The 17708-nt window shown below is 33.4% G+C and overlaps 1 protein-coding gene across 2 annotated transcripts in view; it reads left to right on the top strand.

Annotated features, from left to right (window-relative positions):
• bdg (sodium-dependent transporter bedraggled) overlaps nt 1-17708 on the top strand; it is a 409562-nt gene that overhangs the window by 351003 nt on the left and 40851 nt on the right. For both annotated transcript variants that reach the window (XM_081729633.1, XM_081729634.1), the window contains 4 exons: nt 3176-3306; nt 9771-9921; nt 11284-11344; nt 13594-13715. In XM_081729633.1, the coding sequence (XP_081585759.1) occupies nt 3176-3306; nt 9771-9921; nt 11284-11344; nt 13594-13715 (465 nt within the window). The remainder of the gene's footprint in view (nt 1-3175; nt 3307-9770; nt 9922-11283; nt 11345-13593; nt 13716-17708) is intronic.

Genomic DNA, 17708 nt, shown 5'->3' on the forward strand with positions numbered 1-17708 from the left:
TCACGATTTTTTTAAGCTGTACAAATGTAAGTACAGATTGGAAAATTTTGTTTTGTGAAACGTCAAAATTCACCACCACCAATGTCTATGGTCGGCTTTAGACGCTACCAAATCGCAAGCAAAGTACTTTTCTATCGCATGGATGAAAATTCGGCCTAATTCGCACGCAAATTCGCTCTTAACAATGTTAGGAAATTTTATGATTTGGTAAAAAAAAAAAAAAAAAAAAAACACGAAATTTCATTTTGAAATTTTAGTGGACACCCTGTATAATATTTTTTTACTTTCTTCTTCGATGAAATCCGGAACATTTAAGCGTCCCGAGAAATATTTTCTGGACATAGATCTCGATTCCGTGACTGTTCCGGATTTTCCGGGACGAATGGCAACCTTAGAAGATGGGGGAGGGGGGGGGGCTTGGAGAAGCGAAAATATGTGGAAATTTCTAGTAGTTTCTAAGAACGCATGGATGTATGAACCAGCACATTATCGTGGTTGTTCGGGTCTACATAAGAGCACAATGAGTATAAATACGCGCACAGTAAAATGGTTGAAGAGAAATTCTTAAGGACCTTCTCCTTTCTTTCCTTATCTAAGTTCCGGACTAAGACCCAGAACTAAGAGTGCTTACAACTGTTAATTTATGTAGTTTATGTAAGAAAAAGTATAGAACCAAAAGCTTAACTTTATGTATATTTGAGGATTTAGTTCTATAAATGTCGAAGAACCTCGGAAATTTTCGGGAACAATTTTCCCTGCCTTTTCTCGAAGTTACAACACATAAGCGTAAATTATCAGCGAGGAACTGTAGTTCATAATATTAGCGTTCTATTGGTATCCAAACTAAAGGGAATTTCCATTTTTTAGAAAAGAATTTCGAAATTACGTATTTAAAGAAAATTTTATCCGACAGAAAACGACTTTCGGTTATTTGAAGAATTTTCTAATGTAAATTTCTAACTTTTTTCAATTCCGTACTTTTACTGGATACGAAACTGTGATATAGGATTTTTTTTTCTTTGCAGCTGCTAAATTTGGTGCTCATTATAGTGAGTATATAATAGCACCAATCTTCGAAAGATAACAGTAAGTTTTGCCTATATTTTATGATAATATTCACAACAGGGGGCGCGTGGCTCAGTGGTAGAGCGTTCACTTCCGGTGCTTGGGGTCCCTGGTTGGATCCCAGCTCGCGCCGTGTGGACTTCGTGGTGGACAAACACCGTGCTCGTGGGTTCTCGGGGCTCTCCAGTTTTCTCCCACTTTCTTCATTCCACCATTTCATTCATTTCTTATCAGTCTACTTTAGCCTAATCGGCATAACCGAGAGACGTAAACTCAAAGACTTTATTTTAGAAGAGATGCTAAAGATACGTTTTGGGGGGGGGGGATTTTTAGGGAATTTAAATTTTCGCTTTTTTCATTTTTTGTGATTTCCTTATTCAGGTATCACCTTTGTTTTCCTGTAGTGGATTGAAGAATTAAAAAAATTCATTTACCATCTTCACTACTTACGAGTTCTATGTTCAGCGTGCGGCTGGCTGTCTTTATTAGTTTTCCAACTGGCATTTCATTCGTTGCCAGCAACCCAGCATATCACAAAGATCATATGGGTTGCCTAATAACCTTATGATCCTGAAAGTTATATACCTCCTCATATGTTGTACGGGTTGCCTATATTCTGGCAGTGAAGAAAAATATAAACCAAGAAAGAAATATAAACCCACATTTGTTTTGGTATAGAATTTATATTACATATCGTTCTCCGTTCAGGAAACACTTTATTGTGAGGTTCTAATGTTCTGTTAGAATCCAGTATACAAAATTAAAGCCTTAAACTATCATGGATATAATAGCATACGGTAGTAAAAGTTGATTGTATACAAAATATAATTTGTATTGTGTCAATATATTTGAAATACGAAACTCGGGTATAGCGTTTTTAACCCTTTTCCAATGGTTTCGCGAATTTTAACAAATAATATTGTGGACTTTGATCAACTTTCATTCGAAGAGCTTAAAGGATCAGTAGAGTAGTGATGGAATAGGTCATACGTCACGGGGTCACTTGGTGCACGACTTTTGTTCGGGTCTGGGTCTCGATACTCAGATCCGGACAGACCCAGTGATCCAGAAGCAGCCGAAATAACATCTTTGCAGCATTACTGTAGAATTCGATCGTTACTTAATAGATATCCACTACTCGAACTTGAACATTGATTTCTTTGATTTTTTTTTTTGGTGTGACATTTCTTATCCAAGATACCATGTCTTGAATATTTCACCCTTTCACAAATATATAATAATTTCATGTTTATTCGTTTTCTTATACGAGGCTTTTGAATGTAGCCTATGCACAAACTAGTAAGAAAACAGCTCAGCGATATCTTTTATACATTCTAAACGCAAAGTTTTACAGGCAGATTAAACCTTGACAATTTCTCATAAAGGACAGACATGTAGCTTATTTTTTCTGTGATTCTGAGTCGTTTGTACTCTGATAAACCTTGTAGTTATCTTTTAGTGCCTTGCATGATACACACAGATGCAAACAACAAGCTAGAAAGAGAATTATATTTAGTGAAAAGGGGTGAGAGAGAGAGAGAGAGAGAGAGAGAGAGAGAGAGAGAGAGAATCATGTTTGTTAGAATTAAATTTATAGCCTCCCTCATACTTTCCATGTGTATGAGGAAATTTCGTCACGGGTCACAAAGTTCGTGACCCATTCCATTGCTGCAGTAGTGGAGTATTTTGCAGATCTGGATTAATCTGGTTTCTGCTATGGAATAGAGGCTTTAGAACATCGTTGGAACAAATATGTCTAGTGTGTTAATATCAAGGGAGACTTTCAACAAATAAATCTACATTTTGTAAACCATTCTGAAGACTTTTCAAATGACCTTCGTATGAGAATATTATTTCCTTAAAAAATTTGGATTATACAAACGATTGTTTTTTTGTTCACCCATACAGAGTAGGATTTTGTTTTAAAGTTTGTAATACTATTATTATCACATCCATATTACCTAAATCTATAGACGTACAAGTAATATAACTTTGTGAACATTCGGATATATAATGTCAAATGTGCATAATAATTTAAGAATTATTTAAATAATTACTGGTATCGATAACTGTTATATTCTAATATGTACAATTCTTTTTTTTATTTCAGCCAATTTTATAATACAGTTCCTCTTTTTATCGTTTATATTTGGGATACCTTTATATACATTCCATGTTTCCATGGGACAATATCTTGCGTCGGGGGTTATGGATATGTGGAGGATTTCTCCCATTTTTCAGGTAAGGTATCAATGTTATGTTTCAAGTACATGTAGTTTTCTTTTTCGATACACGAGTAAACTATCTATGATTCTGGAGGCAATAATAATAATAATAAAACCTGCTTTGTTCTTATATTATCAATGATACATCTAATTTACAACCAACCCATGTGCAGTTACTATTAACGCGGAAAAGATTCAGAAAATGACTATACCCGCAGTTGGAGAAAAAAATCTTGGAATATTATAGGAAGACCACCATCACATAAAGATGGTGCAGGTATTCACACAAGCAATAATTACCGTTTGTTACGGATGACATTGACATGCTTAATAAAGAAAGAAAAAAAAAAAAAAAGGTAGATTTTCCGTATCTGAAACTGTTGTGTTGCTACACTCCCATTGTGAATGGTGTGAATGAGTGTCAAGTAATTTCACGGGACGTGAAAGAATACATTTGTTTTTGAACATAGAAAGGTTCCTTGTCGTACTATCTATATCATATAAATATAAACTCTCATATGCAAAGGAATTGCTCAACATTGTGGTATCTGCAGATTAGAAAATAGTGTCTCGAGATAGCATTTACCTACTTCTTTCCAACAATAGAGCTGTGAATAGTCCATTATATTCAAATGGTATGCAATTTGAGGAACATACCTAGTTTTACAAGAAACATCATATTTCTTCAGGACTCATTATGTTACGCCGATGTTAATCAGATGGATCAGTTCACTGATACATCTTTTGGAAACTTTTCTGTGCCAGTGTCAAAGGCCACCATATACTATAAAGTTCGGAAATCGGGACGCCTTTGAGAGAAAGAAAATAGAGAATCGGGACATACATTATTGCCGGGAGGTTATAGAGGTGTAAATGCCTTTATGTTAGTACATACAATGAAATCTAGTAATGTCCCATGTAGCATAACGGCTATTATATTGTATATATGCTTTTGATATACAGAGGTTCGATTTCCAGTTATTAAGACACAGCAGAGTTTCTATATTTACTCAGCGTCATGAAGCAGCTGGGAAATTACTTTAAATATTAGCGAACTTCTGTCTAGAAAATAACAACATTTTGGAGAAGCCAATGTGCTGGTCATGTACAATCTGCCTAGACATGGTTCTTCATTACCCGTTTAGTTTAATATGAATATAGCTATTCCACTGCACAAGGTCAGAATACGACCAGTAAGCTGTAATCAAAACTGATGATTTGCGGTGAATGTATTTTCTTGAAATATTTGAATTATTAATACTATACATGCAATAATACGAACAAGATAGTAATTGGGCGATACGGTGGCTCAGAAATAGAACTTACATCTCGTGCAACGGGTTCCTGGTTGGATCCCAATCACGCGAGCTAGAACAGCATCGTGTCCGTGGGTTTTCTCGGGGTTATCCCGTTTCTTAGATCGTCCTCATTTCATCAAACACTTCGTAATCATTCACTTTCATTAACCATCCGTCTTCTTTGGTTTAAAGGACATAAACGAGGGACGTAAAACTAGAAATTTGTACAGGGTGTTCTATAATGAAAATCGGAGTTTTAAGGGTTTGTAGTATTTATTACAATTAACGTACAATTATAAACAATACATAAACTGAAAAAAGCAACTCACAGTTTTGTACACACGTATGCACTGTTTCCTGTCTGCCGTTAGAAAGCGCTAGTATCAAAGATAGCGACTAGTAAGCAGAAATCGGCGAAGGAACTGTAACTGGTACTTCTTACCTTGATGCTCCAATCATGTATTTCATTTCATTACTCCGATATTAATTTTAAAACACCCTGTATTTAATTTCATTTTAAGATGGTAATTGAGAAATTCTGATAGTCTAATATCTCATAGGAGGAGGAAGAAAGGTAGACAATAGTTCCAAAGGAAAATCCAATTGTATTATAAATCATACTGTCCTAAAGTATTTTTTAAAAGAAAATAAGGTCTCGGATGACTAGTGAAAATACATGATTTAAAAAAAAAATGGTAAAATCAGAATGTGGGAAGAAACGGGGGAAGTTGCGAGAAGATTCGCGGGCAGAATGTTGTTCACCAGAATCACGGCCTGAAATCGAACCAGGGACCCTTCGCACTACAAATGAAATCTCTCTGCCACCATTCTTCTCTTCTGTTTCTTGTTTCTAGCTGTCTTTCTGAATCACACTGGAAATGTGTGTGTGTATTGAAAACGAAAAGGTACAGATGTATCATAATAAAGAGAGAGACTGTAAATAAAAACTTCTTAAACCACATAAACCAAGAGTTTTTTTTCATTTCACGACCTTTTAAAAAAAAATATCATTCGCAGGAATTTATTGTTAAAACTAAATCAACAATTTTGGTATTTACTGTTAAAAACCAAATTACTTTTTGTTTAGGTAGAAGTACAAAGTAGTTCTTGCTTACTTGCATTTATATTTCAAGTAATAGCAGTAGGTGGTAAAGTTGCTTTTATCTTGGTTCTTACAAAAATCCGAGATCCGTTAACGAAAAAAAAAAAAAAAAAAAAAACTAAATGATTACTATAATAATATTTATACAATTTAGCTCACAGATTGAAGATAACGGAACGTGAAAGAATAATTTGTTTTTAAACATAGAAAAATTCGTTACTTTTTCAAGTTAGATTTTAGATTAATGTTTCTCGTAACATTATTTTAAATTTCCTTTGCTGACAGCTAACAGTGTGCTGCTGACATTTCTGATTTTGACCAAGAGAAATAACAGAGATGAGTCATGGCGATTTGCGTCTTCATGCCGGAAGACTAGACTAAGCATTTTTATCTTTGTTTTCAAGTGTGTCCTTTTGGCTGCAAGTCATCACTTGATTAAAGTAATTTAAACACTCAAAAGTCATACTTAATGCGTGTGAGCGTGTATATGAAATTCTGAAATAGTGTAATTTTATGACGGCTGTATTAATAATCACAATAAAAATGAAGGGGTCAGTAGAACATATAGTACAGCATAACACTATTCAGAACAATCATAGTGATGTTTCAAGGCCTATGATATCATTTCTTTTTATCCTGTAACAATAAAGAGGAAATAGGAAATACTAATGCTAAAAGGATATAAAATGCATCATCATCATCATAATCTTCTAATATAAATCCCCATACCTCAGATCATTAGCTCTTATGTTGCAAGTCTCATGAAACGATTTTTCAACTTTTTTTTTAATAAGTAGACTACTATTATTGTGGAAATATATAGCTTGTTACAGGTACCTTTTAAAAAAAGACATTTTTTTTTTTGCTATATCATAAATTACAATCATTTTTACTTGTTCCTCTTTGTAAATCTTGGAAAATGCTCCTTACCCCTACCTCTGTCCTGCGCATTGATCTACACTGAATGTACAGTTCGCAGCGTAGAAATCGTTACAAAAATTCTAAGTCAAAATTAATAAACTCTTGCTCCGTTTGCTTATGCATTCAGAAACACACGTCTCGATCGACTTCTTTCTTCTGGTATTCAATCCAAGTAAACCCCTCCTCTTCCATCTCTCCTTGTCTAAAGCAGAGTCTAACGTAATAGACTCTTTCATTCAGACGCAAAAAATAGGAACCAGGTTTACAAGCTTTATAGCTCTAATATCTACTCTTTCATTTGTTTGTTCTGAAATGCCTTTTTAGAGCCTGAATAATAAAGAAATCACAAAATGTTCCCATAACTTCATAAACGCCTTTATTTGTATCCTTTCCCCTCTCCAAAGAAGCAAGATAGGATGATGCTCCTTGTGAAATCTATGGAAATAGTCAACCACGGCAGTAGGTTTTGTGTTTCCCAGAGTCTGTAATGCGGGCGCAGAGTTCTAAAAACTACTGGCAGATATGGGCGTTATTCAATGATTAATTTCTTTTCGGTAATTACAAGCAAATGTTCCAGGTGCATCAATTGGCCAGGACAGGAGAGTGTAATTCGTCCCTCCCTTGAGTTTCATAAACACACATTGTTTTAAGTGTATAGTAATAAAAAAGTAAAAAAAAAAAAAAAGTGAAACTTATGTCGGCGGACCGGATAAAATTTAAAATGACACTGCTTTTAGCAGCAAACGTATTGAGTTAGGTTAGCACATTGCCAGAGCGCTTACATTTAGTTTTAAGAGAAATATGAACCATCCCTCTCTGTCTCCATATCTGAATATCTCTCTCTCTCTCTCTCTCTCAATGTTTCCCATGAACTCACATGGGTTGGAATCAGACCTTCAACTCTTGAAACCAAATGTAAGCGCTCTGGCAATGTGCTATCCTGACTATAGGTTTATTGCTAAAAGCAGTACCATTTTTAATTTTGTCTGGGGGGAATTCTCCGCCAACATAAGAGTTTCACTTTTTTACTTTTGTATTGCTATACACTTAATCAAACAATATATGTTTATAAAATTCTATGAAGGGGGGAATTACACCTCCTGGCCAAGTGACGCTCCTGGAACATTTGCTTGCAATTTTTGAAAATAAATGAAATTAATCATTGAATAACGCTCATTTCTGTCAGTAGTTTTTAGAGCTCTGCGCACATATTACATACTTTGGGAAGCACAAAACCTACTGCCGTGGTTGACCATTTCCATATATTTCACAAGAAGCATTTTCCTAGCTTCCTTCTTTGGAGAAGGGGAAAAAATACAAATAAAGGCGTTTATGAAGCTATGGGAACATTTTGAGACTTTATTCATTCAGGCTCTGAAAAGGCATTTCACAACAAACGAATGAAAGAGACTGGTTTTAGAACTATATACCTTATAAACATGGTTCCTGTTTTTTGCGTCTGAATGGAAAAAGTATTTTACATCACACACTGCTTTAGACAAGGAGAAGTGGAGAAAGGGGTGAGTTGGACTGAATACGAGAAGGAAGCAGTCGATCGAGACGTGTTTCTGAATGCATAAGTAAATGGGGGCAAGAGTTTGTTATTAATTTGGACTTAGAATTTTTGTAAGGATTTCTATGCCGCGAACTGTACCTTCGCTATATGTACACTCATGTCCAAAATGATTGTCGCATATCTATGACTGTCTTCTTGTAAGGATATAATTTGATAATGATTTTGCAGGATACTTTCAATGCAGATACTATGTGTATAATCGGAAAATGTATATATGTGTGTAAACTTCATAGGGAAAGAACTATAAATACGAAAATTAGAATGAGTAAAACAAAATGTTGCTAAATGGACAAGAAAGTTTTATTTTCGTTTTATTGTCCTTATTTACTACTCTTTTGACATGAAATTTGCCACATACCTGTCTTTTCCGATTATACACGTACTAACATTATAAGAAATACCGGGCGAATTCGTTATCAAATTATATTCCTACAACAACATATTTATAGACATGCGACGATAATTTTGGACATGAGTGTACCTCCTTAACTGGAATCTGTACTGACTTTTATAAGCAGTGACATTTTGCTTTATTGTGTTAGTGTAGATTTTGTTCGTTTCAACCAGTAGTGGCTTTAAAGGGAAGTCACGTCGGTAAAAGTTAATATCGTATCACTATAAACCAAACGTAGAAAACCCAAAATATGTACTAATTGTTGCGTACAGTTTGTAGCGATGAAACTGTACTAATTTCCGTAGCTTTTTCAACAAAATATTAATTTCTACCGATATAACTTTCCTACACAGCCGCTGCTGGCTTCAACGAAGTTTATATACTCTTTCATTCTTTTCAACTGTCTCTGAAAAAAGTGCAGTTATGTCTAATGAAGTAGAAAAATAAACCAGCACCTTGATTTTAACATTAATAATAATAATAATAATAATAATAATAATAATAAATCATATACCTTTAAGAAACAAGTTGGATTGTAATAAGTATTTTAAGAACATAGGGAAATTGTTAATTTATTTGCGTAATTCAACGAAGGATTGTTGAAATATTAAATAAATATACCAAACAATAAACAAAGTACGGATTTTTTCTTATGCGAATTTTTCAAACAAAAGTATTATACAGAAAGGTAAAACAAACAAGATATAATACACAAACTGTAACGTGATGAAAGGAATACAGAGAGGAATTCAAACGTTCGCAATACACTTAAGTGTAACGTGATGAAAGGAATGTGAAAGGGAATTAAACGTTCACAATACACAAACTGCAACGAGATGAAAGGAGTGCGGAGGGGAACTAAACTGTCTTAGCCTTTCGTTCTGGACATTAAGGATTAATATTATTTTTAAGCTGTTACCTTTTTGTTTTATAAACTATATTCTCTAGTGACTTTTTTGTATTGTTCTTTTTTAAATTTTATTTTACTTCCTGTAGACCATTTTTTCTACTTGGGAAAGGTAACAAAAAATGAACTAAAATTAAGTGTAAGTCAAAATTTTGAGGCACTTGGTAAATCCGTTTTCTGTTGTTTCGAAAAGCCTTTTCCGGGCACAAATGATAACTATGAATGTAATTTTCATTGCCTAAATGAATTTTTGTTCTCATGATTTTGTTTCTACTTTTTAAGGGAATCGGAATCGCTCTTCTAGCTTCTCAGGCCCTAATTGGCATTTACAGCATAGTTGGGGTCTCGTGGATGTTTATTTACTTCAGGGATTCTTTTATTACAAAACAGGATCGGTACAGATGGGCCGAGCCATTCGAATTATATAGGCATGGTAAGTAAAGTTACAGATCTTTGTAATCTAGAATTAAGTTGTCAGTTTTACCATAATGTAAACACTTTTTTTTTTTTTTGACAAATTAACTTTGTAGTCATCAGAAATTTACTAAGAAATCTTAATATATATCACCTTATACGGGATGCAAGGAATAAGAAAACATTTATTTATTTATTTTTAAATATACCTTGCATTAAGGGGAAGCGTTATGCGCAACAAAAAATAAAATGTAATCATGTACCATTTCTTTGAAAACAAGTCTTCTTGTTCCGTCAACCTCTCTTGAAATATCGGTACGTTTCGTTATTCGTATGAAATTTCTTAGTTTCGAACCCAGCCATAAGGATTAACAATGAGGAATTTTATGTGTACAACAGCACACTTAGTACTTCAAAAGGGGCTAATAGTAATTCTTCTCATTTTTATTACTTAACTGCTTGCATTTCGTCTTTATCTTACGATTTTTGTAAAATATGTTCTTTTTGTTTTAACAAGCCACTATCGATTACTTTTCTTGTGGTGCAAACTTCAAACCGATTATAACTCAACAACATTCAAAATGTATGTTTTAGTATGTTGTAGTGGTTTTTCTGTATTTTTAGTATGAAATACGTATTATATATATACAATCAAATAAATAAATAAATAAATAAATAAATAAAAATTACGGCTTGTTTGTCCGAAGTATTTCAGTTTTAAGTTTTAAATTTAAACAAACTTTCTCCAGTATGTTCACGAAAATATCAGATTCCTAGTCCTAAGTTTAAAGCTCATTAAAATGTAGTGCGACACAATTAATAATTATTCATAGAGTGCGCTTGACAGTTTTGTGGTTCTTTATTCCTTAACTTTAGTTAAGGTTTTTTATATCTTCATATGAACGTACCTAGGTCCCAGTCACCCATATCGCGGAGTTTTCTTTTGTACATAAATGTATTTTAATATAGTGTTTTTAATCCAAAAATTGATGAAAATAATGGATAATCATGATAGATGGCGGATGAATGTCCCTTCATGGTTCCAAAAGATCTTTTCTAATCACACTGCTTAGAATCAGAGTTGCAAGTAACTGTCATTGATACACCTCTTACATTTTAGAAAAAGATCCATAATTATAATCCAGTTTTGTCCAATTGTTTCCTGTCCAGACATAAATGCTGATTCTTTGTTCTTGTAAAAACACTTCCTTTACCATCCCTTCAATATTAAATAAATCTAACAGCAAAGTCGAACGTAGTATTGAATACTGAAGACGAACGGATGGTTAGTATATATGTTTGTATTTGTTTTTATATTTGCATATGATTGAATTAAATATATCACTTGAGTTATGTATTATTATTGATGTTCTTTTTGCAGATGGGAAAACAGGGGAAAATACCTCCTTTAAGTTGGAGCAAACAGTGCCTGATTACTTCAGGTAAGAAACAAATAGTCAAACATTTCAACAGACTTGAAAATAGAAAAGACTATCATTTTTTTTAAAACTATGTTCACAATATGTGAGAGTTTCTTTTATACACTAATTTAGAACTCTGTTCTCGTAGATATAATTTTTATGTGACTTGTTAACTTTTTCTCTGTGTGATTATTTTAATTGTTTATTAAACCTTCAAACTTCTATATGTAACAAACTCGAGGTATACAGTATGAAATGTCACAAATTGTGACAATATTTGGTGTTAAACAGTATTTCTGATTTTTTTTAAAAAAGAGACAAGAATGATATCTTTCCGATGCAAATTCTGTTATAAATTCTTGCTTAGTTTGTCAAAATGTCACATTAGATTCTTCAAAATCCATAGAATTTCCATTTGTAAATGTATGACACTAGAGGAAAATACCACTACTTTGATCTGTCGTGGGAAGTGTTAGAGCTTGTAAGTGGATGAAGAAATTTCGATTAAAAAAAAAAAAATACATTTACTATGATAATTGTTTCTTTTTTCTGCTTCAACTTTGAGGTGAGTGTATAACATCAGGCTTAGTAAAATGGGCAGAGAAAAGATATAATAATATTGGATGATGAAAAATTGCGGAAAATGTGGAGATACGTCAGTAACAATTGAACATATCTCACATTAATGCTGTATAATGGCTCTCACAGACCATCTCAAAAGGCACATCAATGTTGCAAAAACCATTAGTTTTCACACATAACATGGAAGTAATCACTAGTCAAATCCAGCACTTGAAAACTATAAATACAAATTATACTGGAATCGGAACGGATGTAACCATACCTGAAAACACCCGACATCACTATCAATAAAATACTGAGAAGTAACTTTCATAGATTTAGTAGTGCAACTGACTCATAACATAGGGCAACCTTTACTACGAAAATTAACAAATAAAAAGATCTGGCAGACGAAATTAAAAGGATATGGAAATATCAACAAGTTACAGTAAGACCAATCATTATGTCAGTTTCAGCAAGTGTCTTTAAAAATACGGTGACACAGTTGGAACAAGTAAACTCTAAACATCTAACGAACCTACAGAAATCAGTAATCCTAAACACTTGTCACATGTTTAGGAAGTTCTTTAAAGAAGAACTCACCCAATAATCTACACTTGCCACAGACAGCCGTCAGATTAAGTTGAAACCGGTTTAAATCGAGAGACTAAATAATAATAATAATAATAATAATAATAATAATAATAATGAATGGATACAATAATTCTAATGAAATTTCATAGTGCACGTTTCAGTTGTAGGGAACATTCCAAAACCAAAACCAAAATGGTGCATAGGAAAGATTTAATATAATGTTTGGTATACAGTGAACAAATTAATAGTAGTATCGTGAACTGTTGGGTCATTTGAGTTGTTTCTGTTGTTTGGATGCTGTGTATTGATTGGGATTTTATACCAACGCACGTATCCCATGTGTAATATCCAAAACTTCTTACTATTTTTGCTCTAGCGTGATTTCATAGCTCGTTTCAATTTTTTTTTACACCTATTTCAGAATTTGTAATTTTGCATTCAATTTACTTTTATCTGAGATACAAAATATTCTAGTTTTTCGGGGTGGGGGTGGTGGTTTATAGTTTATTTTAGCATTTTTTTTAAAAGATTAATTTTAACAATTTATAACCTCATTCATCATATGTACTGCATAATTCAACATTGATCACGAAGATACAACGTGGTTTGTATGAAGTTTTCTGGGAAGAAATGAATAGTAAAGATTCAAAGCTGCACTTTGGTTCTATGGAACTTGTGTAATTCAGAGAAGCACTGCTTTATATTAGTGGCGATAAGTGTGCAGAGAATGAAGGACAGTTTTTCATTATTTTAAAAATGTTAATTCATATAGCAGAGACATGGGTTAAAATTTCTGTGCTCGATAAGTAACAGATTTTTCAAGCACGTTAAGGAAATGCGTATTGCGAAGTATCGGCACAACGAACTTTGATGTCTTGTATACATCCTTCGTACTAACAAGAGATTGCAGTTTGAAGTAGACCAGCAAGTCGCGTAGTTACGCGTTGTATGTGGAAGCCATGTATTGTCTAATTGAATTCACTTAGTTCTCACAATCGTAGATCTGAAGTGTTTTCTGCTTAGGGTAAATAGTTGAATTACTAAAGGAGCTCATATAATAATAATTATTTTTTTGGTATTATTATTATTATTTTTTATTTATTTTTTTTTTCTAGTGGGGTGGTTCTACAAAGGCATAATCTTAATTCACAAGAAAGTACCTTTGGCCACTTGAAGTTTCAAGTGGCTTTCAATTTGGCAGTGGTCTGGATGATCGTTTTCGTTTCTTTAAGTAAAGGTAAGGTACTTTTTATAATTATATCAAATTTTTACATCTATTTTAGTACGTAATCAACCAGAGATTAATACATAGGTACTGTCATATAAAATTGAGATATTTCGGTACCATTAGTGTTACATTCAGTTTACGTAACCGTTAAATATCCTTTAACGTCATAACACTTTTTGTTTCTGAGAAACTTGAACAAATCCTTTCTTGAATTTCTCTATGCTTTTGAGTATCTTTCAGATATGTCAGCAACTTGGTATATATCTTTGTGGACATATGAAGAATTGTTCTTTAAGTGAAAGCATAGTTTTGATTTGTATATAAGTTTTATTGTCTTGCATTATGTTTGTGCATCATTAATATGAGTAAAACAAGAGTTTTAGGAATGATTCAAAAAATGGATCAAAAGATTGCGATTTTGCCCAAGAATTTTAGGAATGATAAAAAAAAAAAAAAAAAAAAAAAAAAGACCAACAAGGGTGATCTTGGTCAAGAATTAGTTTTTGGATAAGGAACCACAAAACTTTTGAATGGTCCCTAAATCGAGTTTTCGTGTTTTCTACGGAAATCACATCATACTAAGTTACGTAATAGTTTGGGTTGGCTACACTATATGTATTTTTTCAGATATAAGGCCTACAGATGTAAGTTTTGATTGAAATATATTGGATCTTTTGATCCGAAAAGAGTTAATTTTAACATACGCGCATAATAATTGGTGTATATATAGAAACCGAAACGGTTAGTTTTATGTGTATATATTCGACTGAAAAACAGTTTTGCAGTAGGTTCATTTCGATAATTTAAAAAAAAAAAATCTGTTTTCTTCTTCTGTGAGCGAGAAAGAGTACTACGACACAAAACCCCCAGAAAATAATCCAAAAGTTAATAAGGACTGGAACTTAGCATAGTATAAAGAAATCATTTTTTTTTTTGTGAAAGATAACTACGTGGCCACAAAATAAACTTTTTTTTTTTTTTTTTTTTTTAAATCAACATGTCCATCTCGATTAAGTCTGTTGTTTATTGTAATTCCTAAAATTGTGGTAGAATATGAGCAATCTACGGAAATTCAATTTAATACAATAGAAGATAATGTTTGAGGTTTAGAGTTCTTAGATGCCTGTTTTGTCAAATTGTTCGACAATTTCAGTTGCTTCCTAGTTCTAATTTAGTTGCTTTCTAAATCTAGTATGTTGTCCTAAAGCTTTATATTGGAGATAAAATGAACAGAGGAAAAAAATCGATAATATTCCATAAAAAATTAACTTTGTCGGTCACTCGGTTAACCTTGCTTTACAGGCTTTATCCTTTATACCTGCTGTGCTGAGGAAATGTGCAGTTACTGAGTTTCATAGTTATGACGTAACCATTTGTTAGCGTGATAAAGGCTATTTCAGTTGCATGTTCTAATTTTATTATGTTCATTTGAATTTTATCTGAAACACCTCATTGCTCAGAGATTATCATCTATTTGTACGTTGTAGAAAATTAACACAGCCAAGATCCTTCAAGTTTTCTTTCCTTTTTGCGTTGCTTTTTATCTTTTACTCGCTCTTAAAGTTCACGCCTATTTCTGTTCGTACGTGCTTGCTGTTTATATCCAGATCCGAGAAATGGCGTAGAATATGAAAACAAGCACATTTTATGAACATGCAAGCAATCAATATCAGTTACATCTAGATCCGATAAGTGTAGACCAGCGTCATATCATAGACAAACAAAAGTAGTACGTCAAACTAAAATTGCTTTGTGTTGTTTTGATGACCTTAGCGCAACGTATGTGTAGGCCACTATGTTAGTCATGTGAAGAAAAATTTACTGTGTTGCGTGTGTGTACTTACTTCTAGAAGGTTTTTTATTAAAGTAGAGGACTTGCGGCTAATCAACAAATACTTTATAGCGTAATATAGTAGCGGTGTTTTCCTTAATTTTGACCTTGGAAACAATAGCGATGATTGTCCATTAAAACTGGATATCGCAGTAGCCTTAAGATACATAATATTTAAATCTCTATATTAAAGCCCTTTACACTTCTTAATACCACTTGTGGCTCCAGATTCGATTCTCATGAGGGCAGTCAGTGGTCGAAGTGAGACGGTATGCGGTGGTATGCCATACCACCTCTGATTTTTCAGTGATGAAGGCATACCACCTCTTGTTTTTCAGTGATCAAGACATGCCATCAATGGAGAGGAGATGCAAAATATCTTTAATAAATCAATTTTTATACACAGTAATTGTCGAATAGCTTTGCACGTAAAAAAAATTTTATTTCTTATGTAGAAATAATTTCTAACTTGGCAACTCCGACATTTTTGATATCTTTTACCTATTTTATGGTTTGAAAATGAGGTGGTCTTCAAAGAAGTTCGTCTAGTTTATATTTTGATGTGTCATATTGAATATTTTTTATTTCTTATGTATGTGTGTGTTTTCTTGAATTAATGCATATAAATGTCGTCTTTTGAGCATGGGCGAATGTAGGGGTTGTCTGCTGTGGTGGGCGGATCTTCCGGAGATTCGGAATACCCCCTTGAGTAGGGGGTCCGGGAGTTTGTCCGCAGGAAATTAATATAGAAACTAGGTTTTTGATTATTTTCGTGTATAATCAGTGTTCGAAGTGGAGGGGGGGGGGAGCAGAGGCGCTATGTTTTATTACGATTTTAACTCGACATACCGGCTATCTAAATGTTGAAATACAGTGAGTTGATGTTGCCTAAAATGCATTTCTATTTACATAATGACTGACAACCACTGGAGAGCTTCTCTTTAGTTACGAGAGGGGGGGAGTGAGAGACTTTGTTTAGCGGTAGATTTCACTCATCTGCGTTAAGTAGTGAGCACTAAACAAACAAACAAAAAGAAATGTTCAACAATTCTGAAACGTAAGGGCGTCACTTTTTCTTCGTTCCCTGACAAAGCTGAAAAATGGATTTAGCAGGTTTTCCTTCTATATCCCTGAAATATACACGAAACTACTCAAAAACAGAGTTTTTATATTAACAATTTACTGCGGGAAAGCCCCCCCACTCGACTGTGGGGTATTTCAAATCCCCGGAAGAGTCGCCCCCCACAGCAGACAACCCGTAAATCCGCTCATGCTCAAAACGCGACATTTATATGTAAAAGGGAGAGTCGTCGTTGCCATAGAAACCACCGTTTCTTAATTTTGAACATACTAGATTCGATTGAAGCGAGAAAACTTTTTATCGGACTTCTAAAGAGAATGAAATAAAATAACTAAATACATGACCGTGTTTATTACATCTAGGATTCCCAGTCACGACCCCCTTTTCAGTTTTATTTAAAAAAATAGAAGAAGAAGATGAAGAAAGGAAAAGGAAAATAGAAGAGGAAAGAGGTAAAGTAAGAAGGTAATAAAGGGGAAACTGTTACTGAATATTTTGAAAAAATATGGTAAAGAAAGTGAATAATTATCGAATTCCAATAGCTATTGGGTTAATATTTGGTATTCAGGTGATTAAGGGTAGACGCATGTTAACCCATACATCCCCGATCTAGATCCATTTAACCCCAACTACCAAATTATCCCGATCTAGATCCGAGATAGATGAGAAAGTTTAAGTTTACAGCTTATTCAACATTTCCAGAAGTTCTAGACTAATATCCAATATTTGAAAAATAAAAGACGAAGTTGATGGCATGTTAGAATCGACCACAAAGGAAAAAAAAAATCAGAGTATTACATATTCGTAGAAGATTTTGACTCTCACAGTTCTCCCATGCTGATCATTCGTTCAGGCTACTTCAGTCCTTTTTACTTCCTTTATAGAGCCAACTTAAGTTAGTATTAACATTCAATGAGTTTAATTGATAACTACCATTAATTATAATAAGTCACACATATATGTCAAAATAATGGATGCACTTAATAATGAACCTACATTTCACTCACACACACATTCATACAGGACAATGTATACTTCGGGTTGTATTTAGTTAAATTAAACTAACCTAACTACATTACTATATACATTT

Source organism: Thermobia domestica, chromosome 1 (assembly GCF_964235325.1).
Source record: "Thermobia domestica chromosome 1, izTheDome1.hap1.1, whole genome shotgun sequence".
NCBI classification, from domain to species: Eukaryota; Metazoa; Arthropoda; class Insecta; order Zygentoma; family Lepismatidae; genus Thermobia; species Thermobia domestica.